Here is a 27,320-nt window from a genome sequence, read left to right as displayed (position 1 = left end):
TCAAGCATTTTATAATGCCACCATCAAAACAATATTTAGCCTAGGCATACCTTTTTGTGCATTTACTGAACATTTGTGTAATGGCAACGACATGTGTTGACGACTGAGCTGTGATTGCAGTCAGGTACAAAGCACTGCACCATGTTAACCACTTTCACACACGCACACAAAATAAATTACACGATGATAAATATAAAAATCAATACACAATACCTATATAAAACACTATTTATTTACACGATTAATACTGAAAGAATTGCTATTACTGCACATTCACTATATAAAATAATATTCACTGGAGGAAAAAGTTCGCGCGAGCGGCCGTCATCAGATTTGGAAGCATAGACAGTAAAAGAATGTTTGGAAGTCGCTCAAAAGGCTCGTTCGCGGTTGTGGCTTCAGCATAGACTGTATAAAAACAGGGCTTCAGTCGAATTCAATGAGGCGCAGTGGTTTATGGGATGAGTACTTCCTGCGCTCGAAATGAAAATATGTACACAGTCTTGTACCTTTGACTTTTTTTGGATTTCTCTTAATTTTTTCACTCAAAATGATATGTTATATGCTTATGAGTTCAGCCGTAGCTGGTTATCCTCAGACATGCTCTAAAACTCTTTAGATACGGATTTTTCCGAAAGTCAATGGAAGAAATGGACGGGAAATTTACTTCCGGCACCAAAGCTCTCTCAGGCTGTGGGCGGGACTGTGATGCTCTATATAGTTAAAATTTTTTGGGTCTTTTGAGCAAAATTTTATTAAAAAAAAAAGTCTTTATTGCTCACAAAGGCTGCATTTATTTGATTTAAAAAAAAAAAAACAGTAAAAAAGTGTTATACTGTGAATTATTAAAAAAAAAAATATATATACACATTATATATATACACATTATATACATTATTACACCATTCTTCAGAAAACATTCTAATATGCTGATCTGGTGCTCATGAAACATTTTATAATTTTAATGAAATCAGTAGTTAACAGTACTTATCATTTTGGTGGAGACTATGACTACATTTTACAGGATTCTCTGATGAATAGAAGGATGTAAAAAGAACAAGATCTGTGTCTTTACTGTCACTTTTGATCAATTTATTGCAGCCTCACTGAATAAAAGTATTAGTTTCTCTCATCAAAAAAACAAAAACAAAAAAAACACACTACCCCAAATATTTAAAGGTAGTGCAATATTGACAATTATTTCAAATTTTCACTTATTGGTATCGGCCAGAATTGTATCATCCAGTGTTTCCCACAGAATTAGATTCTATTTGTGGTGGTGTGGTGTTTGGGGACCGGGGGGTGGGGATTAAACAAACCTGTATGAGTTTCTTTGTTCTGTTGAACACAAAGGAAGATATTTGGAAGAATGACAGAATCAAACAGATCTCGGCCCCCACTGACTTCCATAGTAGGAAAAAATATATACTATGGTAGTCAATGGGGACCGAGATCTGTTTGGTTACAAACATTCTTCCAAATATCTTCCTTTGTGTTCAGCAGAACAAAGAAACTCATACAGGTTTGGAACAACTTGAGGGTGAGTAAACAATGATAGAATTTTCATTTTTGGGTGAACTATCCCTTTAAAGACATTGCTATTGCCACACACACACACACACACACTCAAACTCACAAACTTACTGACACACTCAAACACAGGCTGTCAGGCTCACACACTCAAACATTCAAAAAGACTCACACACACAAACTCAGACACACACAGACTCTGACACACACACACAAACCTGGAGATTGAGGTGGACAAAAACCAACACACACCAACCTGAACCTGGAGATAATAATAATATAATGTCTAGTCTGGTGGCTGTGATATATATAAACCTACCAACGTCCGTTGCCATGATTTTTGGAAGGACTGATCGCGAGAGGGAAAGAATGACATTTTAGTCGCATAACATCGGTTAATGGAAACGCCGTCATTTCGCAATAGTTGTTTATCGATATTTAGAAAAAAAACACAAAAGTTTTGCGCGAATCTGTAATGGAAACGCGACAGCGCTTAACATAGACTAACTTCTCAGAGTTATGTTGAGCAACAGTGTTCATTACAAACCATTCAACTCCGGATCGACTCTGGAATCTTCGCTGGGGGAATAAGCATTAAGCATTGTCCTCTAACTAACACATGCTCATGTTTTGATTCAGATCGTGTTCGAAGAGGAGGGGCTAGTCGTGCGTGCCTCCGTTGTCAGTTTGTGAGAGGGAGGGAGCAAGCAGCGCGCAGCTCTACAATAAAATACATTTGTACCCATATTAAATAGTTTAAAAATCTGAATCAATCCGTGGCGGTCAGCGTTGATATTGTGGCGGGCCGCCACAAATTAATGAATGTATGGGAAACCCTGTCATCAGTGCATCCCTAATCAACATAAAAGTTATTTGCAGAGCAGATGAGGGGAACTTGGCAAGCTTTGTGAAATTGGTGAAAAGCTGAAATTAAAAGCAGCATTAACAATATTACAGTGAGAAATAATATAAATCAAGCAAACAATCCCTTTTTAAATCGAGCAGTGATAATGAACAACAACAAGCACTTTAAGTTAGTGCCCCACATATTTAATGCTAATTTTGAGCTTCACAGATAAATCCTTCTCAATAGCCTGAAAGCCAAATAAATAAATAAATAAATAAATAGATTCCTACAACTCTAATGTTTCCCATGGGAAACTGCACTATGAAACAGACCCTTGGTCTAAAAACAAATTTAATAAAGCATGCAACAATTTAAAGCACTGATCCGTGAGTGAAAGCAGTGCTTTAACATTTTATTTCACTAATACACTTCTCTCAATCAAAATATGTGGGCAGCCACTCTTGAACTGAGAAAGGTACATCGACTGCACATGGTCCATGTGACTCATCTGGGAAAAAAAACAAACTGTGATGTTCTCAAATAAACAGCTTCAGTTTATTTGCTTTTCATTACCCTCAGCGTCAGCCGAACGCAACATGGCCCCACAAACCAGAGCCAGCAAAAGATCGTCTTTACATTACAGAGCGCCCCAGCAGAGCAGAGCAGCAGATGTTAGGCAAATCCTTCCCTCCTGAGATAGTCAAGATGCCTCATGCTGAGTCACATCTTTGATTTTTTTCCAAAGCTAGATTAAAGATATCTAACTAAATGGCCAGATGTCAAAAACACGTGGATCACACAATTTCTGCATATGTAGTTAGTAATAACAACTGTCCTCAGATAATTGATTCCTAATTGGAAAAAGGAATAGAACATTTAGGACAAACACACAGAGATCTGATAACTAAAAATCACAAGCCTGCGGGAGGGAAAAGGACAGTACATACTTGCTATTTTCCTTCTCATCCAGGGGCAAACAAAAATCCAGACCAGACCGGCACATACCAGAGCACCAGCCAAAGTAATGAGGGCGACAGCCCAGACAGGGAGCATCTCCAAGCCCAGTACTGCACAATAAAGAAAGAGCGTGACAGTCACACATAAATACATTTTGCTGTTCGTTTATGTGCATTTATCTTGATAGAACATATATTTTACATGGAAGCTATTTTAAAACAATGTTGAAAACATGGCTTATTCAATGACACTTATTCAATGACAACAAACAAACTCATGTCTGATCAAGAACTTATTTTGTGTGAATGTGTTATCACTTCAAGACCAGCTTACAGGGAGCTCCAGTGTACATGATGGAGAAGGCGTTGATTCCGATGGTTGATGCGTAGAAGAGGGGCAAAGCGCAAAGACCATTGGGAACAGGGTCATCCTGTAAAAGACAGATCACAGAAAGAGCTTAAACTCTGTATATACCACACAGACACCATAAGAACAAAACACATCCAATGGTTGGTTAAAATTTAGGCACGTTTCAATGTCTATTTTTGATACAGAATTTAGTTTCATTTATATTGAACTATACCATTTTATCACTATTTTGAAATAACTTGTATTTTTATATTGCCAGTATTTTATGCGTTCATTTTTATTAGAATTTTTTATATTGCTGTTTAGCTTAATTTTTAAACAATTTCTAGTTTTAGTTATTTTGCACTTCAGCTTTAATTTAGTTCAGTTGCTAAGGCTACACTTTTTTAATTTTAGCAATACCAACAGTAATTTAAATACTCTCTTAAAGGGTTAGTCTACACCAGCCACACATTTAAAAGATGTATAGCTGTGGACTGTAAAGCAGTTGCTGTGCCATCACAGATGAGCTATTGTCATGCAATATAAACAGCCACAGGCACCGTTACTTGGAAATCGGTGAATGCATGTTAAAGAGCAAATATAATGGAAACGTGAGGTCTTATAAGGACAGGTGATGGACTGGTATACAGAAGGACTGGGCAAACAACTCTGCTGCACTTGAATGTTTATATTGGATGCCTGAATCAAAAGCGCAAAACACTTAAAACCTGTAAAGGAACTTTGAACCAGTTTTGTTTTCCCATTCCGATGTCAAAATTTGTCTAAGCGTGATCACTAAAGTAAGGGGATGAAAGACAGGTGTAATAATCGACCTATGACTCACCTTGCTAAGAATGAAATATCTGATGATGAAGAAAAGCAGACCAGACATGAGACCAGACAGCAGAGGGGAGATGAACCATGAAGCAACTGTATTAAATAAACAGCAATTACTAAATCAATAGCATGCCAAAATAATGACACATAATGCTGCTAGAGGCACAAAGGCCAACAGGCAACGTTACATAAATTAGACATCTCGGTTACAAGTATATTGACAACAAAAATGAGATAACATCACTCCAAGGAAACAATACACTACCATTCAAATGCTTGAGATTTTTTTTTTCTGTTTCTGAATTAAGTTTCATAAAACAAATCATAAATACAGTATAAAAAAACTAATATAATTACAATTAAAAATAACTGAGTTAAATTAAAAATAATTTAAAATCTATTTTAAAATGTAAATTTATTCCTTTGATGGCAAAGCTGAATTTTCAGTCTTCAGTGTCACATGATTCTTCAAAAATCATTCTAATATGTTGATTTGGTGCTCAAGAAGCATTGTTATTATTATCATCAGTGTTTTGCAGCTTAATATGCTTGTGACATTTGTTTTTCAGGATTTATTTTGAATATAAAGTTCAAAAGAGCAGTATTTCATTGAAATAGAAATCTTCTGTAACATTATAAATGCCCTTACTATCTCTTTTGGTCCATTTAATGCATCCTTACTAAATATTATTATTTATTTTTTTGCCAAACTTTTGAAAAGTAGTGTAAAATGAATTAGGACACAGGACATTAAATAAAGAATTAGAGAGCAGAAACATTCAGTAAAAGGCTGATCTTAAGCACTCAAGTTTTTAAATTTTCTGGTGTGCAAATAACTACCACAGTATAATAATGAATTGCATAATGGACTTTTTTTTCTTACCAATTTTGACTAACTGCATCCACTGTACTCCTTTAGTGCCAATAGCAACCATGGAGAAGCCAATAGTAGATCCCACAATGCAATGAGTTCCAGAAATGGGCAACTTCAGAAAAGAGGCAATGAGTTGCCAAACCGCAGACCCTGAAAATGACGGGAATATGAGTGGGAGGTGGAGCAACAAAAAATAAATAAAATAAAGTCTTCTAGCCATATGTTCTCTTCCCCTCTAATGCAGGCTCTAGAAGGCATACTATTAAAAACATTACAATGTAGCCTTTCATTACCCAGTGAGATTTTATACATTTTAATTTAACCATCCATGCAGTGTTCTTTTTTTTATTTAAATATTTTACTCTTTTACACTTAAAATGCTTCATCACAACTTGCTCTAAAACATGTAATCATGACTCCACAGCCTACATTGAATATACGAATGCCTCGCTAAGCTTCTCCATCATTAATCTTCGAGACTGAGGTTTCAACTTTAAATGAGCCATTACTTACCGACCATGGCGCTGACCTCTCCCGCCATCAGTATCGGCACTGTTTCATTGTATAAACTGACATCTATAATTCCCTTCCGAATGGTTTCCCCGACCTTGGCACCGAGGAGCATGGAGCCAAGGGTCTCAAATATGGAAGCCAGGATGCAGGCCTGACGTAATGTCACCACCCCAGACCCGACTGCTGTGCCAAACGAGTTTGCCACGTCATTGGCCCCCACTGAAAATGCCAGGATGAAGGCTATAATGAAGCCAATCACGACCATCCACAGGTACGGTTCCAAATCCATTTTGACTTGTGTTCACACAAAGAAAAAATGAATCCCAAACAAACAACTACAAAGAACTGGATTAATGTGTTGTACTATGAAGGAAATTCTCCTTTTTTTTTAAACTTTCCCCAAGCTAAAAGAGGGGAGAGGCAAACTGCTAACTAAGCTGTTTAACCTCAGTCTGTAGAGTGTTGAGCAGTGTAGGCAGGAGAGAGCATTCCATTGTTTGGCCCTCTAAGTGTCCTGTCCACAAAGACGCCTTCAACTGTCAAAACAAGAGAGACAAGGACATCATTAGACAGTATTTGAGCTTTCCTTATAGACTGCATAATGTAGCCTAAAAGACCATGGGAAATGGAAAAGTGGGAGAGACAGGTGTTGGTGATGTCAAGGAACATTAAAGCTAGGAAAAAATTTCAATACAGGCTTAGGACACTTTTCTCAACATCGAACAATAAAAGGTCAGTATAAGGAGGTGCTTGTCCTTCTGATGATGCCGACCATCGAACTTCAAAAAAAAAAAAAAATTGAATTAAAATAAATAAACAGATTTACATGGTTGCTTAAATAGCTAGTTTGGAACTAAATGTTGGTTTGTAGTTATTTTCCAAAAAATGAAAAATACCCCCCCCCCCCTCACAAAAATGAAGCTGAAGGTTGAACATGATAAACTTGACCACACGACTAAATAAAACTATAGAAGAATGTTACATTGTTTAGAAAAAGTATTAATCCTGTGGTAGCAGGATTAATAATCAAATTTATTTGACTACAATAAAATACTTCATCAGATTATAAGATTATTAAATTATTGTATGATTTCAATCGTTGAATAGAGTCGGAAAAGTCAAGAACTTTGAAGTGAGACAGGCCAAAACCAGCAATTTTAGGAGGTGGGATATACACATTTGGAATGTTACAATTTAACTAGTATAGAAATGTAGTATATTTAATGTAAGTTTAAAATATAATTATTGATTAAACAAAAAAAGTGTGATTTCAAGGTTTGAAATAAAACATCAAATAGCATTACATAAAACAGGCAAAAAACAAACACTTAAGCACTTACATTAACTGGCCACCTTACACAACACCAAGGGCGAAGCATTCAGGTGTGCCCAGGACACAACGTAAATAAAATTGTACGTCCACAACAGATTGTAACATTGCAGTAAGATGTAATTCAGGTTTGAGTCTCCCACCGAGCCGAAGCAGTACAGCTAGTCGTGTTTCAGCTGCACTGTGCAACACTGTGGAGTCGCAGCCCCTAATACCTGCTTACAGCCTCCTCGCTTCCTGCTTTCCCCACTCTAAGAATCTTAGTGGGTCAAATTCATTGGAAAACGGCAGGTCTGTAAATGGGCCACTATGTGCTCTGTGAAATCTGATCAGTCCTGTTTATTGGAACGACTGATCCCAAACCACGGGGGGACAGTACGGTATTTAGAGCATCAGTCAACAGCTGATGACTGAATGGACTTTGAAGCATTACAAAGACACCGTATATGATCGTATAGTTACGTCAAAACCATCACCTGTAGAATTACACAGCGTCCTCCTCACCACAGGCCAAACCTGCAATGTAGTGGGTGTAAAATCACTGCTCAGTGATACCAAAGTCGACTCAGAGGGGGGACAACAGCACAAATTCTTTCATTTCACTAAGCCTGTTGTTTAAAGGGAATTAAATGTAAACAGTGAGAAAGCCAGACTAATACATGCTCAAGGTATTTACTAATTGTGTGCAATAGTCACGTGAATGTCAACACCTCACATATCAAACATCACATGGTTGCTGACTTTGTCACAAAGGATGGTTTGTATAGAAGTCATGGTTATGTTTTAAGTAACCCTTGGTTTAGATGTGAGAAAAATGGGTGGAATAATGTCCGAAACTGTCATTTTTACAATTCAACCAGGTGCAGATATTATACATTTCACCTTTAAATAAAACTAACCTAATATGTACCTGTGTAAAGAGCATGTCAAGTACAACATAAAGCCCAACTAGCACAGGCTGTATGCACAAATGATGACACATGCGATGACATTAAAATAAAAGTTGCATCCCAACTGGATGGCTGTTAAAAACCTATATATGGAATAGATATCTTTGAGAATTGATGCATTAAATTGATCAACAGTTACGAAAGTCAACTGTCAAGTGACAGTAAAATAACGTTACGAATAATTTTAAATAGGAGTGGGACAAAATATTGATAGGGCAATAAATCATTGTCCTTCTCCGTGAGATATAAGAATTGATATGCTGGCACCAAAAATAAATATTTTTATTAACAAAAAAGGCGAAGATTGTGATCACAATCACAAAAGAACATTATTTTTATGTGCTTTATAGCCTTGCTGGTTAAACGATAAGGCCCCGATCAGACAGAACACATTTTTCAGGTGAACATTTTATTTATTAATTTTTTATTGGGTTTGAACGATACCATCAGGACGTTATCGTAATCGGCTGATAAAGGCTTACAAAAAAAAAAAAAACGGCATCAGTCGATATGAAAAATTATGCCGATATTGTATTCACTTAGAAGGCACTGTTGGACAACTTGTAATAACATTTACAAATAGCCTACACAAATAACATCAAGATCATGTTTTTGATTAAATAAAGCAGTAACTCATGTCATAAATATCACCAGTATGTTTTCATTTAAGGGTCAGGACCAGAATCAAGCCACTTGTAAATTAAATTAGGGATGCACCGGTTGACCGGCCATAAATCGGAACTGGACGTTTTTTGCTTAAAATACGCGATTGGCAATCGGCCGGTTTTTGTACATTGTAATCATTTGCTATGTCATTTGTGTGGAAGTATTTCGAAATCTGTGTGCAGGACACGGGCAGCCGTGCACTGGTAGTGCAAAGCTACACGTCTGAGTCACAGATAGCAGGAAGCGAACAGCTGCTGGTGTACTGGTGCACAAATAAGAGCCTTTCCTGCGTGAGCGTACTGTACCTGTTCGCACCCTACACAAGTGGAGACAGTGAAGGGATGTTCTGCTCAACTTCTACCGTGTTGGATGAGAAACGAAACGGACTAAACTGTGACAAAAGTGAAAGGTTTTTTTTTTTTTTGTAAAGTAGAACTTGCATACACGTTTGAAAAGCCAGAAGAAAACGTCAGTTCTGTGTAGGATGATTATTTTTATTTTACATTAAAATTATATCGACTGAATTTTATTTTAAAATCACCTGCTGTAGCACACTGAAAAAAGTGTTTCATTCATCCAATTAAAAAAAATTTAGGGTAATGATTCACATCTAGATTTTTTAACTTGAGACAATAGTTATTTATTTTTCTTTGGTCAAGTAAAAAAATATAGATGTGAATCATTACCTTTTTTGGACGAATGAAATACTTTGCTTCTTTGTTTTATTCACACCAACATTATTTGATTTTAACATTTTGGAATCATATATATAGCATACTTTTATTTAGTTTTTTTTTACTGGTAAAGACCTTGTTTTAAATTTAAAACCAAATTTAAAAACTAAAATACTGAATGCTGATTAAGATACATCTTATTTAATGTGTGTTGATTTTGTCGTTTGGATCATAGAACTATGCAGTTATTGCCTTTAATTTCACACGTTACAGTTAATCTTTTCATTTAAGGCCAGTTCTATGTGGTTTCAACCCAATCCAAAAACAAAAGCTAAATGCTGATGTCTGTACCATCTATGTTTGTATTGAATGTAGGCTACTACTGTGCAGTTTAGGGCTGTCACTTTTGAGAAAAATCAAATTCGAACGGATATCGAATATCTACGTGCCCGCCCCCCCAATAAACGCTGAAAATGAACGTGGATTTGCGCAGCTTCTCAGTTAACAATGGCTCTGTGTAGTAACAGCTGATCTATGTGAAATCACGCACCTGATGGAGTTTGCGCATTAACGATCGGCCGATCGTGATCAGTGCACCCCTAGTATTTTTGGATGAACTGTCCCTTTAAGCGCCCATACATCAACAGTAACAACATAAAACAAATACACAAATTTAAATTGCCAACAATATATTTAATATACATTAGGATGTAAAAACTCCAGTAAACCCTCTGGATCAATGGTTCATTATGCATGTCACAGCTTCACATGGATATAAAAAAAAAATCCAAGTTATTACACTGTGGGATATTCAACAATATAATCCCCTAAGGCACAAAACAAGAACTGGGAGATGAATATCACCATAATACTAACTAATCTGAATATTAAAATCATTCAGCTAATACTTCGATTGCTAAACACAGGAAGAGTCAGGAAGAAGTCCCTTTATGCATAATAATAACAATGTATTCTGGCTAGATTTTACAAAGCATTCCCCTTTGACAAGAGAAATGCCCTTTCCAATAAAATGAGGTACATACAGAACCTGTTGCATTAGACACGACAAGAAAGCAGAGAGTGCAGTAAAATGCATCTGTATTGACTGCAGCACTCTAAACTCTAATCAAGTGTACTCACCTTCGGGCTACGCAGGGCTCAGTTTTCCCTCTTTTCTTGAAAAGTGGGGTTAGAAGACGATTGGAGAAATGGGAGATGGCAGATTAAACGTAAGGGATCATGAATGAGACGATGGGAAACGGCTCAGCTGATGTGCTGATTATGACAGTGAAAGAGGAGCAATGGGACCGGTGAATGGATTCAGACAAAGAAAAGATCACAATGTTCTGTAAATAAGTATGTAGAATAAGAAATTGCCAGATGAAAGTTAGACGTGTTGCAGGACAACAGCAGCTCGATTCTCACTGAAAGACCTGTCACTGCAGTCTAGACTGCTTCTTAAACAGAGGCAGCAGCATCACAAGCTGCCAGCCAGTCATACACACGTTCAATGGGGGCGGTGGATCTGATTGGCTAATGCAGCATGGGAAGAAGGAGTGACGGGGAGATCAAGCCAGTTAGACAGGGAGAGAAAAGGAGGGGTGGGTAAACAATATCCAACAGTCAGGAAATGGCATGCAGTCACACCAAGGACATTCTGTGGTGTATACACGAACTGCTGTCTCCATTATATCTGCATTATGTTTCTCTAAAGGCATGTAGTATCAAATACACACATAATCAAACAGAAGACCTTTTGAAATGACATTGCGACCCTAATTTTTTTGAGGTCGCAAATGTATCACTGATTATTTTTGTGCCTACCTTATGTTTTAGGCAATATCTTATGATTTACTATGAGCATTTATTAAAACAGAAATGTGTATTTTAAAAATACGTTTTATAACGTGCTTTGATCATTCAACACATTAAGTTGGCTTCAGCCCCGCACTGCTGGAAAGCTGAACTGAGTAGCTGGTTACTCGCACGCTGTGTTCGGTGCGCACGAGAGAGATGCGTCTCACGAACAGCAACACTGAACCGAGCTCTCCTTCAGGACGTTCGCGTCCTCCTGTATGGAAGGCATTTTCTGCCAAATTTAAATAAATAAATGAAATGATTAAAATTAAAATTAAAACCAGATTAACTATTTCATTACAGAAAACTGTACGCAAAATATGTGACAAAATTGAGAATGAAATTAAATGATTTCATTTTCACGGTGACATACCTGTCAAATTGAAAAATAAAATGCAATTGCTGATTTCACATTTCATTTTCAATACAGTCTCGAGGCAAGACTGCCAATATTAAAATGAAAAGCAAACGTGAAAAAGAAACTACACATACAGTTTTTACAAAGCTCTTTATTAACGCTCACGCAATAATAGTGACACAATTCAAATTTAAATATAAATTTTACTTGTCATTTTAATTCCTCTTTTATTTCACTGTTTTCATTTTCGTTTTCATTTTCAAAGACAACCTGCATGCAAATTATATGTTAATGAGTGGGTGTGGCTTATTCAAGTAACGGCGCTAGAGACAATCGTCGAAGTCTCGTGTGCATGAGTTGAATGGTGGTTGAAACGACATTAAAATGTGAATATATTGTAATCGAGACATGGCGAATCTGTTAGTGAGCTTTTGCGGGAAGCTGCTGCAGCATTAGAACGTGGAAGAAACAACCAGCCTGACCAGCATGCGTCAAACCCTCGACCCACTGCAGTTCCTCGGCCTGAGCCTCCACGAGACTCCCCGGAAAATCTGCTGTCTGCTGAGTTTGTGACGGCTGCAAAGGGGTGCTCCGATCACGATCGGCCGATCGTTAATGCGCATCTCGTCAGTAAAGCCGGTTCTCTAATCAGCGGTTAATTCCATCAGGTGCGTGATTTCACATAGAGCAGCTGTTACTACACAGAGCCGTTGTTAACTAAGAAGATGCGCCAATAAACGCTGAAAATGAACGTGGATTTGCGCATCTTCTCAGTTAACAACGGCTCTGTGTAGTAACAGCTGCTCTATGTGAAATCACGCACCTGATGGAATTTACCGCTGATTAGAGAACCGGCTTTACTGACGAGATGCGCATTAACGATCGGCTGATCGTGATCGGAGCACCCCTATCCAAGATAGATTCAACTCGTAGCAAAATTAAGTCATTATCATCCGAAATGTTTGCTAGCTGGTTTAATTCTACTGCTATACTGGCCATAACCGCCATTATAGCTCCTCCACGTAACAACGTAATTGAGCCACACCAACTCATTAACATATAATTTGCATGCAGGTTGTCTTTGAAAATGAAAACAGTGAAATAAAAGAGGAATTAAAATGACAAGTAAAATTTACATTTAAATTTGAATTGTGTCACTATTATTGCGTGAGCGTTAATAAAGAGCTTTGTTAAAACTGTATGTGTAGTTTCTTTTTCACGTTTGGCTTTTCATTTTAATATTGGCAGTCTTGCCTCGAGACTCTATTGAAAATGAAATGTGAAATCAGCAATTGCATTTTATTTTTCAATTTGACAGGTATGTCACCGTGAAAATGAAATCATTAGATTTCATTCTCAATTTTGTCACATATTTTGCGTACAGTTTTCTGTAATGAAATAGTTAATCTGGTTTTAATTTTAATTTTAATCATTTCATTTATTTATTTAAATTTGGCAGAAAATGCCTTCCATACTCCTGCACCTGAATGAACAAATACAAATCGCAGTTTAAACAAACAGAAAAGGATGCGAAAGAGCTTAATTCAGCCCCGTGGTGTTCTGGTGTTCAGGGCGCACGCAGAGACGCGTCTCAAAGTCTTCTTGCTTTTGTACCGACAACAAATACATACTAAATATGTCAAAATACCTGTCTTGGAAAGTGTGTTCAAAAAAGTCTGTGGTTATGTCTTAAGTGAAAGTAAAGAGTTGAGAAAGAAATCGGATGTGTATCATTATAATGGATGCACTGTCTCTTAAAGTGACCGCGCCTAATTTACTAGCTCTGCTGTCAGTGTCTTTAATGTATGAAAATGAAAGTAAATCACTCACTGCTCTTGATTGAATTACTTTGTAGTTTTAACAAAAATTTATCCACAGTCAAACCAAAAATAAGATATAATTGATTATATTGTTTTACTGGTGGGTGCAGGACATTTATCATTTATTTAAGTGAGTATGGCAAAATACAGCGAACTGTGAAATATTATACACAAAAATTCTCCATAGACTACCAGTGAAATTGATAAAAAATAAATTAGGGACCTGACCATGTTTTGCTTAAGTGTTTCTTTCTTTAATTGCTAATGCAACCTTTTCACACCACAGACTGAACAAAATTAAGCATTGCTTGCTTGGTAAATGTTCAACAAAGTATGGATATTTGTGTAAATATTGTCATACTGACAGTTGTCTGAAGTTTTGGTTGATTCCATTACATCTCTATTTATCAAAGTTATCCGACATTATCAAGATGAATTTGTTCTGACACAGTTTAACCCTGAGTTATTGTCCTATTTTATTACCAATTTCTAAACTACAGCAAATAAACTGTGATAATGTGAGAAATGTTGAAGTTGTCTGAATACATTTTGGTTTGACTGTGTATTTTATTTTACAGTGAAGACTATGCAGTATCATTTTCTAATTAGTTTCTGGACACCTACAAATGTGAAAGAAAAAAAAAAAAAGTAAACTGTGTAAATAGCACAAATAAATAAATAGAACGAACATACAGTAAATATTAAACCATTTCAAACAGGGCCCACTGTACAACCTCCACCAGGGCCCCTCTAACCCCAGCTGCGGCCCTGGGTTAAGGTACCAAGACGGAGCAATGCACTACAGTTTCATTATTATCCAGAGCGGCTTACTATAAAAAATGTGTGCGACCAAATCATGTTTTGCGTCAGTAACTGAAAAAGTTAGTCGTGCAAGTGCCACCAGTGGAAAAGGTTAGTGTAGTTCCCTGAAGCACCACAGAATTATCTCACCTCAGGGTGGAGCAGCAGACAAACACAATATTATAAAATATGTCACTATTATAGGATATGCAAGCTCCCGTGACAACAGATGAAAGGAATTCAATGGCAAGCAGGTAAGCTAATTCGTATGGGATACACAGGAAAATAATTTTTTATTCCATACATATTTTAACAATACATGTAAGAGCAAACCAAATAATAATAATAGATGTATCAGTTATATTATAATATCCGTTGTGTTATTATTAATAGTAGTAGTAGTAGTAGTAGCAATAATTGTTATAATCATCATCTATTCTTCTTCATCATCTTATTATTATTAGCTGGACAATAAAAGTAAAACCAAAGCTAAAAAAAATGTGTTGTACATATACATCATTGTGCATGTTAATTTGCACTTCAGGTTCCTAGAATGGCTGCTGTCTTTTAAGGAAGGAAGGACTGAAGGATGAATGAGTCTCACATTAATCTTCTTAGTCGCATCTGGTTTCATAACCTCATTATGTAGGGGCTCCAACACCTTTCGACCAATGAATTTGCATTTTTTTTGCATGACTTTTCAGTCTTTTGGATTATTGGTAGGGATGCACGATATTGGATCTTTGCCGAGATCCGATATTTTTCAAATCATTTTCTTTTTTTTCATTTGAAAGACAGCAGAGACCAGGACAACTAGATGAGCCCCAAATACAGATCCCCTGTAAAGACCTTGTCTCAGACGATCACCAGGACAAGACCACAGGACAAGAACACATACACACACACACACACACACACACACACACCAAATAGGAAACTCCAAGTCTGCCCTACACACAGAAACATTTACTGGCTGTTCTTTGCCTCCCTTTCTTTTTCTTGCTTTCTTTCTTTCTTTCTTTCTGTCTTTCTTGCAGTGTTTGGAACAATCATTGCTTTCATGATGATGATATCATGACCATGTGCCCCCTTCTTCACAGTCCACCTCTCTTGTTCTCAATACTCAGACAAAAACAAAAGCCAGAGAACATGAAGACTGACTAACCCTCTCGAGCACATCGCCGACTGCCCCACGCCGCTGACGCTTGAGGGATGTCTGCAGCCCCGAGCTGATTGACTCCATCCATCTCTCAGTCCTTAAAATAGCCAAGCCTCCAGTAACAATCATTCATCCAGTGCAGAGACAGTAGCTATAGGTGATGGCTGCAGTTAAAGGAGTACTCTCTCCAACATGCGTCGTCAGAAGGGGATGACAGCCTGTCAGAAGCAATTCTGGGACTCATCACTCTCGTAGTCTACCCACAATACCGGCAGCACATCACGCAGTGTTCGGAAACACAACACTTTTATCAACTTGTCCTGTGGCACCAAGATCCTCAAAACAAGTCTGTGTGGTCTCTGGTATCACTGGAGATAATATATGGGTAGTCTGCAAATAGAAATCTGTAAACAAACAAATGACACACGCAGGATGCAATAAAACAACTTGACCTTCTCTTCCCTTTTGAGCTGAGGAAATAGACTGAAAACCACAGAATAACAGCCTGTGTGTTTACAATGTTTACAGTGTCCATTGTGTCAGATAAGATGACATTACAAATGACTCTCCGGTTTCATTTTTCAACAGCGATGTATTCATTTTAATATTCTGGCTTATACTGCTATTATATATTCCATTCTGTATTCCATTCTATTCAATTTTAAATGCTAAAAGCAAAATAAGGCATTATAACGTACAGTCTGTAGAATTAGGAAATATTACAAATATTTTTTTTTTAATTGGATAAAAATTACATGTAACTGTTAAATTATACATTACATAGTATTTAAATATTAACTTAAAGGGTTAGTTCATCCCAAAATGAAAATTAGGCCATAAATGACTCACCATGAAGTCATCGTAGGTGTATATGACTTTCTTCTTTCAGATGAATCCAGTTGGAGTAATTTTAAAAATTGTCTTTGATCTTTCAAGCCGTTTGATGTCATTCAGCGGGTGTTGCACTGCATCAGTCCAAGAGAAGTTTAATAAAAACACATCCATTAAAAAAAAAAAAAGTCTCACACAGCTCCGGGGGGTGAACAAAGGCCTCCGTAGCGAATCTATGCATTTTTATAAGACAAATATCCATTTTCAAAACATAATCACTTGAATCTAGCTTGCGCTCACTGTTGTAAATGAAGCCGTTTCGGGGGAATAGTGTATGAGGTCAGTTTTGCTCATGCGCCGCTCAGAAGTGACGCACGCGGAAACGCAGCGTAGAGATCAAAACAAAACAATGGTCACTAATTGCTTCTGTCTTACAACAATGAGTGATTATTACGTTTTGAATATGGATATTTGTCTTACAAAACGTATTGATTCACTACAGGAGGCCTTTATTCGCCCCCCGGAGCTGTGTGAGACTTTTTTTTTTAACGGATTATCTTATTAATAAAATTCTATTGGACTGATGCAGTGCAACATCTGCTGAGTGGCATTAAACAACTTGAAAGATCAAAAACAATATTTGAATTACTCCAACTAGATTTGTCTGAAAGAATAAAGTCATATACACCTAGGATGACATCAAGGTGAGTAATTTATGGCCTAATTTTCATTTACGGGTGAACTAACCCTTTAAATTAGATTTAGATGGCAAAGGTAATGTAAATACAAAAATGGAAATTAACATGTACAATTAAACATCCATCCATTCAACCAATACCAATAAAATGTAATAAAAAAAACTTTAACTGATATGACTTCAAACACCAATATATCAGACATCCCATTTTCTCATAGAGGTGGAATGATAAAAAAAAAAATAATGTATTCAATACGCTATCAATTAAAAATCCTGCTAACTGAACTGCAATCTTGAAATATTTTAAATAATAATAAAATATTAATATTAATAAGCATTACTATATTTTAATTCATAAGAGATGGCGGCCAGTTATTTATGTAAAATAAATCAATTTAAATTCTAAATCAATATGAATATCATGAATCAAATCAGTCAAAGATTCACAAGCATGTTTTTCATCATGTTTTCAGACTTTATATATTAAGGCCGTGACAGAATCCTACATCAAAGAAGTGCTCAAAGTCAACAATGATGCTTCACTATATTATAACCCCCGGACAGACATTGATGGCTTCAGATATCTGCCAATAGCTGCTTTTGCACTGATAGCAGGGTGCTGACTTCCTAAGCTGACCCTAGGGTGCTGGAAATAGTCGTGACACATGAGGCTGTTCAGAGAAAAGAGCAACCAGCTGTTCATGCACATATTCCATCATCAACTGTAATACAGACAAAACACCCTCACTGGAATACGAACAGGAACAAAATGCACACAGACACCCTCGACTGCAAACCACTCCTCCACAAGTGCAAAGCCTAAAAATTTGATATTTTTAGATGGTCTTTTCTGTCGGTGCGGTTCAGGCATGAGTAATAAGTGCTTTAGTGGACGCTTTATGGAAAATATTATTTTAGAGGCTCCCATTCATGTTTCCCAGTTTGAGAGCATTGGAAAGCTTAGGTGTTACACTGTTAAATGTCATGCAACCACACAGCTCACAGTGTGATAAATGTCCAACCTGTCCAGACCTGTGGTTGGTTAGGAAATGCCAATGAAAAGGCCTTGTGCTACTATTATGCCTACTAATTTATAATTAAAGACCCCATGAAATGGCTTTGATAAGTGCAGTTTTCTTCTAGTGTCAGCATATTTACTCTTAAAGATGTGAGGCATACCAAAGGGGCTTGTAATTTATTATTATTTTTTTTATTATTTATTTATACGGCAATGAACCATGATTTTTGGTGTGGTGCTAAAATGCTATGATACTAGTCATGGAAGAAATGCAGATGTATGTACAGTCGTGGCCAAAAGTTTTGAGAATTACATAAATATTAGTTTTCAAACAGTTTGCTGCTAAACTGCTTTTAGATCTTTGTTTCAGTTGTTTCTGTGATGTACTGAAATATAATTACAAGCACTTCATATGTTTCAAAGGCTTTTATAGACAATTACATGACATTTATGCAAAGAGTCAGAATTTGCAGTGTTAGACCTTCTTTTTCAGCACCTCTGCAATTTGACTGGGCATGCTCTCAATCAACTTCTGGGCCAATTCCTGACTGATAGAAACCCATTCTTTCATAATCACTTCTTGGAGTTTGTCAGAATTAGTGGGTTTTTGTTTGTCCACCCGCCTCTTGAGGATTGACCACAAGTTCTCAATGGGATTAAGATCTGGGGAGTTTCCAGGCCATGGACCCAAAATTTCAATATTCTGGTCCCCGAGCCACTTAGTTATCACTTTTGCCTTATGGCACGGTGCTCCATCGTACTGGAAAATGCATTGTACTTCATCAAACTGTTGTTGGATTGTTGGAAGAAGTTGCTGTTGGAGGGTGTTTTGGTACCATTCTTTATTCATGGCTGTGTTTTTGGGCAGAATTGTGAGTGAGCCCACTCCCTTGGATGAGAAGCAACCCCACACATGAATGGTGTCAGGATGCTTTACTGTTGGCATGACACAGGACTGATGGTAGCGCTCACCTTTTCTTCTACGGACGAGCCTTTTTCCAGATGCCCCAAACAATCGGAAAGTATCCTTAGTAGCCACAATATCTTTGCCTGTGAAGCCATTTTTATGCAACGCAATGATGGCTGCACGCGTTTCTTTGCAGTTCACCATGGTTAACAATGGAAGAACAATGATTTCAAGCATCACCCTCCTTTTAACATGTCAAGTCTGCCATTCTAACCCAATCAGCCTGACATAATGATCTCCAGCCTTGTGCTCGTCAACAAGACGATTACTGAAATGATCTCAGCAGGTCCTTTAATGACAGCAATGAAATGCAGTGGAAAGGTTTTTTTGGGATTAAGTTAATTTTCATGGCAAAGAAGGACTATGCAATTCATCTGATCACTCTTCATAACATTCTGGAGTATATGCAAATTGCTATTATAAAAACTTAAGCAGCAACTTTTCCAATTTCTAATATTTATGTAATTCTCAAAACTTTTGGCCACGACTGTATAGGCCTTCTTTTTTTTTTGCATGTTCTTATCAAAAAATAAAAAATACTAGAATGCAATTAATTCAAATATTTTTCTTTTTTTTGTGGGGCTTAAGGTTAAAAGGTCTAGGTGTCTGGTAACTGTACAGAAATAAAATAAGTCTTATTAAAAGGGTCAAATCTATATTAAAAAGTGCCATTGTAGGGTCAATTTTATATTGTTTACTTAAAAAAAAAAAAAAAAAAAAAAAGTAAAGTTAAATGCAACAAATTTCTATATTGTGTAAAATGGGTTGTGTTGCTTCCAGTTTAAGTCTTTTGTGTGTGCTTTGTTAAATATGGTCTTTAAAGGAGATTCCAAAGATGATCATAACCAATGTCCATTACATAGGCAAACTGATATCTCAAATATTAATATCAATAATATAACAATATAATGTAAGAATGTAAGACTATATTTGAATAATAAAAATACATGCAACATTTACATGGAACAAGACTTGTATTATTATTATTTAATGTTTAGTCATCTTTTAGAAGTAGACTAGCTTAAATTTAACCTTTAAGCTAACAGTCACACACAGACTAAAAGCTCCAAAATTTACATTGTCATTTCATGGTGTCTTTAACTCTTAGATAAAAAATAATAATAAAAAATATGTTTTGTAGGTTTTCTTTCTTCAGCTCCTTCTGATCAAAGCTTTATTTCAAACATTCTTGCTTACACCCTGAAGGAGGGAAGAGCTCTCTTTTTAAAACATCTGCAAGTCTGCTGGTCATTTTGGTGAGATTTTCTCATATTTGACAATATTATGTTCTTTCTTACGGCTCAGTGACAGTGCCTACAGCAACAACTAGTGCACTAGAGGCAGCCCATGGCTACTGCCGACCTGTCTTTGTACCTTATACTAACATGCCAAGAGAAATGAGAACTACAGTGACGATGACTTTGGTTAATATAGACCTACATTTTATGTCGATGCATTAGGCAGATTTTTTTTCCTCACAATTGTGTTATCTCACCACTAAAAGATTCAGTGATGACAGACACATGATAGAGCTGCACACTATTAACTGACAAGTCTGAAATTTTTCACCCATTTCCCCAGTTAACATGCAGTCCTACAGTGTCATCTGGGACTGGTGCCAGTTGCCGAGGAGTGACAGCCAGACAACAAGAAGCAGCCATGTATTTCCATGTGACTAAAAGAGTTCTTCAGTTCTTTACACACACTAAAACACAAAGCACACACTTGTTTGATGGTGAGAAGGGCATGTACATGCCGTTTCTTTTCTTCCTCCTGTTTCCTTAAGTAAACAGCAGCAAGGTGAGGCTCTGTGGATTCCTCCAAATAATTTATAGGAGGGAATAATTAGAGTTACTCAAAACCTAAACAAGAATGTGCAAGAACCTAAACAACCATGTTTCATTTGTAACAACTACAAAACTCTTTACACCACTTAACCTGGTCATAAAATGAGCCACAGCAATTCATTTAAAAACCCATTCATCCTCATGATAGCTTAATGGAGTCAATGACTTCAACACAACGTTCCACATTCTTGCTTTAAAAAAAATTTCAGAACTTCGCTATTTCATAAACAAAGAGAGCCCAATGTGGTCAGCTCCTCCCATTTGTCATGTTATTTTTTTGTTGTTGTTTAAATGTCTCTTATGTGGGAATTCAGCCACAAGTTTCTGCTACAAACAGTACCATAACCTGTTCCAACATCTTCACAGCACCGTCATGTCCCTTTACAGAGAATTAGTCATTGTTTTTAAAGAGCAGTTCCTCAGACATATCAATGACTTATTGTTCCTTTAGTCCTGCAATGGGCACGGTAAATGGGCAATGTGCCTTTCTTTGAGAATGCCAACTGAAGGTCCAAATGTTGTCGGGGAAACACACAAGGCTGTGTTGTGAGTACTGGCATCAAAGCTTAGAGAGAGCGTATGGAAAGTATTGTGAGAACAGCAACAGGGGACATGTTGGATGGAAGATGGGTAATTCACTTTGGTATTGTGGAAAGCGCGGTCTCATTTCTTAATTAAAGGTATAACTAACCACTATCAAACTATCCCTTAAACAAATATTTATTTTTACTTTATCAGCCTCAAAAGTTAAATTCAATGTAAAAATAAGAAATTAATATACAATTGAAACGTAAATAAAATCTTTCAATTTAATATTTGATAGAAATTCAAAACATTTTCCCATATGAAATCTACTTAAGTGTCTTTTCACAGCCTGCTCCGTGCATGCATGTCTGCTTGGAATTCAGTGTAAAGATGTTGTATAAAATGCTGTATAAAAGCCCGATTAAATTATGCCAGCTCTGACCCACTCTGTGATTGCTGTCTAAAAACCTCCGACAAATAGTATTAAACTGTGTGTGTAAAGAAAGACACCTAAATGCCACTTCAGAAGTGCTTCTGATCTATCTTTGGAGTGTAAATTTGCCATATTTGATAGAGATCTAAAACTAAACATATAATTGCTTAAGGCGACTTCTTTGCACAGTTAAATTAAGGATTAAATCATGCCTGCTCGAATTCACTTCAGCCTCTGCTATCACAGTATACAGTTGTACTTGCTGTGTAAATGCCAGCTCTGAGCAGCACTTAATCGGTGTAACGACACTTCAGTGCCACTCCAGAAGTTCATCTGTGCCACCTTTTGCGGTTGAAAATTGGACATAAAATGCTGTGGGTGAAAAGTGCCCACCCATCTATAATATTTGAACTGCCTTTAAAGTTCAAACTGTTTGTTCACTTTGCATTGGTTAATGTTAACTAAAGCTTTGGTTAATAAAACTCATAAATCGCTAAGACCAAAAACGACAAATTGGCTTGAACCAGACCATCTTTCAAGTTCAACAACCCAACACTTATCTAATGTAGGCCCGGCTACATAAACACTAAGATACTGTTGCTGTCTGACCCTATTACAATATGTACACAAAACACATGCTACTGCACATGATGCACCATGAAATACTGGTTTTAAATACATCTCTGCATGTGTGTAGAAACATTCACATACACGTTTAATACAGAATCTAATGATCGATTTTTAGGCATTCATTGATTATTATTCATCATTCTCCCCTTTCAAATGTGTGGAGAAACGTGTGACCTCAACAGCAGGTGGAGTCTGTTTTATATGTCCATAAAAGGAATGAAATCTAATATACCTCTAAATGCAATCAAGCATTTGAATTCTATTTAAATAGATCATTTCAGAGTCTTGTTTTGCTGATCCATCACTCATACTATATTCCAATCAAGAACAGACTGAACACCAACTGTAAACTGCTCACTCCTATGAATATTAGGGCTGCAACTAACGATTATATCGATAATCAATTAATATGTCGATTATTTTTATGATTTATCAGTTCATGTACTTATATTTTAGTTGTGCCCATTCCCCCCCAAGTAAATTATTAATAAAGGGTCTTTATCATTCAACAGACTTTTTAGAGATTTTAACCATTTTGCATCGTCATATCCCCATCAAAAATATACCTGGAGTTGTGTTTTATTATGTGTTAGTAATTCTTTGTCGAACTCTTCTGCAATCAAAACACTGACCCATACGTACTCTAGCAAATTTCACGAGGAGATTTTAAATAATGTTTTCACCATGGCAGTCCTTAGGGGCTCCTAAAGTAGTTTAACATCCCGAACAAAGCTTAAGGAATCTTTCAGAACATATTTTCACGAAGAATAAGAATAAAACTGAATAAAAGTACATTGCATTTTATTATTTTTTATTTTTTCCTGTAAACACACAGCTTACCTGGGAAACAGCTTTATAGCTTATGCTGTGAAATTGTAAATAATCCTTCGAATAAGGAGGCGCACATGGTATGTTGTTTAGACTTTGGATTGCATCTGTTACTTTGCAAGGTTAATGTATTAACCTTATATATAATATAATGTATATATTGGTTCAGTAAGAAACAGGCTTGGTTAAACTGCGGTAAAAACAGAAACACACTTTATGTATCAAGTTATGTATCTGAATGTAATTTTATTTGTTTCAGTTTTTCACGGTGTCATGATGTAAAGATGTCAAGATGTTGATATCCAAAGGGTGTCACGATGTTCAAGTGATGTCGAAATATAATCAAGATGGCGATGAAGATGAGACTTGTACTCTTTGAAAAGAAGGCATTAAACGTTAAGACATCAGTTGAAGCGTGATTCTTTTAATCAGAAGAAAACCTTCAGGAGCCGTTACAGTCTTAAACAGTTAAAACAGTTCAGTAGTGCAGAGTTTACAGGTTACTCTTCTTTTTTGAAGGTTCAAAGTAAAGTTCTCCCACACTTTGGATGACTTTGTTCGATTAGTTTTAACTTCCACTTTTTTCTTTTTCTTTCTCGAGCTTACTCCACTGCCACCTGCCTCAGCCATCTCGCTGAATGCTGCAGAGACGCTGTTCGGGAAGCACGTGACATAAAACGAGGTCAGCTATTGGCTACTTCTCCGGTGGCTCATTACTGCCACACTTTGGTCATCGCGGATTTAAAATATGCACGAAATGAGCTGCTTACGGCAAATAAAAGTTATTTAGCAACTAATCGATGACTAAATTAGTTGACAACTATTTTAATAATCGATTTTAATTAAATCGATTAGTTGTTTCAGCTCTAATGGATATATATCAATACATAAAGTAGGAAATGAGGAAGGCAGTCTAGACACATTAATTTCACACAGTTACACATTCAACCATATTATTTCTCCATTTAGGTCTTCAGATTTAACTTAATTAACTGGCAATTTTACCCAAAGCACAAGTTACTCAATATAATAAAGCATGGATCTGGGATATTGACTTGCCAACACAGCAATTTTCATAGAAAAATGCATAGTATATGATGGTCACAGACTCCCATTTTGTAGCTACAGACTCTGATTCAATCTAGTCGGAGAATATCAAACGGTTAATATTTTCAACCGATTGTAGAACACTTTCATTTGACACCTAGCAACAAGGTACACGTTTCTGCGTGAGTTTGTAGTGATTGGAACAACTTTAAAGTTTGGTAGTGTGTGATCCTAAGTTGTGTAGTGTAGAGCTGTAATCGGGCCATAAAAGTTAGGCCTGACAGGACCCAAGCTAGTGCTGGGCGGTTTGACAAAAAAAATTATATCACGGTTTTTTTCAAAATTATGCCGGTTCTCCGGTTTATGACGGGTTTTTTTTTAATGCATAATCAGGTGTTAAATGCATTTTCTGCTGGTTGGTATTCCAAGACGTACTTGCGGCTAAGGTGCAGGAGCTCATCGCTCGTGTTGCCGTGTTACCTCATTGTGTTTTCACACAGGACGTGTTTGCAGTCCGCTACTGATCTGCGGCTGTTTAGTCCACAAACACAACATTTGTTCATTCTTTTGATTTCAAATCATGTATAAAAAAAAAAAAAAAAAAAAAACACATTTAAACGCAACAATTAGCCTTCTTTTCTTGTTAGGATATCGAAAATATTTAAAATTAAAACATCAACGACAGAAACGGTCTCGTGCCTTTTGCATTTAAATCTTTATCACAAGCAATCCCACGGGTCTTCATGAACTTTGTTTTTCTGCCTCCATAAAAGTGAATTTATATATTGTTTTCCTTGTTTATCTAAAAGTGCACTTTTTCTTGTTTTAAACCTAGCCAAAAAAAAAACGTTTTGCGTATGAAACAGTATGCTTTAATTAGTATACATTTATAGTGAAATGACTGCATTTCTGTGTCAGTCCATATTCATTTTTACCGCGAACAATGCGCTGTCACTTTAATTCAGCGCATGCAGCACAGCAAAAATAGACTCTGTACGTAAACAATCGCTGCACTGCTGCAGACGCACCGCTCCTGGAACGCACTGACGAACCGCAACCTCATGCAGTGTGAACGCTGCAATCCGTTAACATGGGTGCGTAAAAAATACGCAACGCATACGCAACGCAGACGGAGTATGTGTGAAACAGGCATTATAACGTAACACCAGAGCACTGCTGTGTTTACCCTCACCACGTCTCGCAGTCGCTGCTTAGAAGTGCAACATTGTAAAGGGTCCGTCTGAAACAGTGTCGCGCGGCCGCAGCGCAGCATAACGTTCGTTCCGAACATTGAGTAATTAAATACATCGGTATGGCGGTATATTAAAAATTTATATTGTAATGAAAATATACACCGGTTTTCGGTATGAACCGGTATACCTCCCAGCACTAATCCGAGCCCGACAAGTACATTTTGATTGACAGCTTTTTAAAAGCCCGAACCCGTTTACAGCCCGACATTATTCAAATGTGCGCACACAAACAGCTCTTTTGCCTTTTGTCAAGAATGAGTCATTTGTACATGTTTTAACACAATTTATTCATAACTAACGTAGACTAGACCACTTGGAAGTTGGAATAAAGAAATAAAATAAGTCCTCTGTGACATCGTAACATCTCAGCATTCTAGACTCATTTATCCTATAAATAGACCAACGCACCAATAAAAACGAGTCTTTTTTATCAAATTAAATTAAGATTAATTTTAAATTAAGATGGGTATTTGGCAATAACGAAATTAAGATAAATGTTCCGCTGGATTTGCTTCGCCACTAGCAGCTGACATATAATAAAAGAATAATGTCAACATTAGCGTAAATACTCAGTGCACATTATGCATTTAAGACTCAATTAATATTTAGTTATCATTTGAAAAGCCTTTACTCACAGAGATTAGGCTAAGCCTACATGTTTTTGTGGAGGAAAATTATTGAATCCACTGTAGATGGCTTCAGCGCGTTCTTGCGCTCACTGATGGTGTGTCATTATTCACTCATTATTCTCATTATAAACATGGTCAAAACTTTTCCACACCTCAGACTTTGCTTTAGTTGCCGGTGCAACCAAAACGTAATCGCCAGAGCCAAGCCTCCGTTACACCTACTCAGCATCCATTTTCGCATCTTTCTCGTGCTAATCGAAACACATCACATGACCGCTCATTTACCTCGCAAACCGGAGCGCAAGCCCGGCCCGAGCCCGAGTAAGATGATATAAATTAAGCCCGAACCCGTCGGGTCCTGGCAAAGATCTTCAGCTCTAGTGTAGTGTATGATGGCCAGTTTTTCCTCTGTGACTACTACAAAGTCGGTAAGTGTATGACCCCCAATCTATTCAGATTTTAAAAGTCATGTAGCCTAGTGTATTCCAAGCTTTAAAAATGGGGTCAGGTCTGCTTTTTACCCTTTTGCTGTGTTAATACTAGGGATGCATCGATCCGATACTCAGGATAGGTATCGGCTCCAATACTGGCATTTTCTGTGGATCCGATCAGTCAGATGAGATCAGAACCAAATCGTGTTAACCAATTGTGCGTATACTATTATGTGTTATTGTTGAGCCCCACAAAAATTTCATGTTTTACACACTTCGAAAACCTATGGGTGACGTCACGGACACTATTTTTATACAGTCTATGGTGCTGCTCTGTATTGGCGCCGTATTATAATACTTTTCTATACAATCAAAGATTAATAATAGTCTTTCTTGTTCTGACCTATAGGATATGTGCTGACTTTATTACTGTGCTTTACATTTGAAATAAATTTATTTATATATATATATATATATATATATATATATATATATATATATATATATATATATATATATATATATATATATAAATATAAATATATATAAATAAATGTATTTACTTGTTTTTTCTTGGTTGTATTTTACAACAATACAAAGAGCAATGTGTGACATTTTACCAGATTTTAGACATATTCACCTTACATTTGTAAATAAAAT

At 36.7% G+C, this 27,320-nt stretch overlaps 1 protein-coding gene across 4 annotated transcripts in view; it reads right to left on the bottom strand.

Moving 5' to 3' along the window:
* LOC132114480 (sodium-dependent phosphate transporter 2-like) overlaps nt 1-27,320 on the bottom strand; it is a 40,211-nt gene that overhangs the window by 11,683 nt on the left and 1,208 nt on the right. For all 4 annotated transcript variants that reach the window (XM_059522619.1, XM_059522621.1, XM_059522620.1 and 1 more), the window contains exons 2-6: nt 5,910-6,445; nt 5,406-5,546; nt 4,530-4,615; nt 3,668-3,764; nt 3,325-3,444 (exon numbers count right to left, since the gene is read on the bottom strand). In XM_059522619.1, coding sequence (XP_059378602.1) covers nt 3,325-3,444; nt 3,668-3,764; nt 4,530-4,615; nt 5,406-5,546; nt 5,910-6,198 — 733 coding nt within the window. In that variant the 5' untranslated portion in view covers nt 6,199-6,445. The remainder of the gene's footprint in view (nt 1-3,324; nt 3,445-3,667; nt 3,765-4,529; nt 4,616-5,405; nt 5,547-5,909; nt 6,446-27,320) is intronic.

The sequence above is a fragment of the Carassius carassius genome, chromosome 34 (assembly GCF_963082965.1).
Source record: "Carassius carassius chromosome 34, fCarCar2.1, whole genome shotgun sequence".
In the NCBI taxonomy this organism is placed as follows: domain Eukaryota; kingdom Metazoa; phylum Chordata; class Actinopteri; order Cypriniformes; family Cyprinidae; genus Carassius; species Carassius carassius.
The sequence above is the reverse complement of the archived record's forward strand: the minus strand, read 5'-3'. Positions and strand labels throughout refer to the sequence as shown.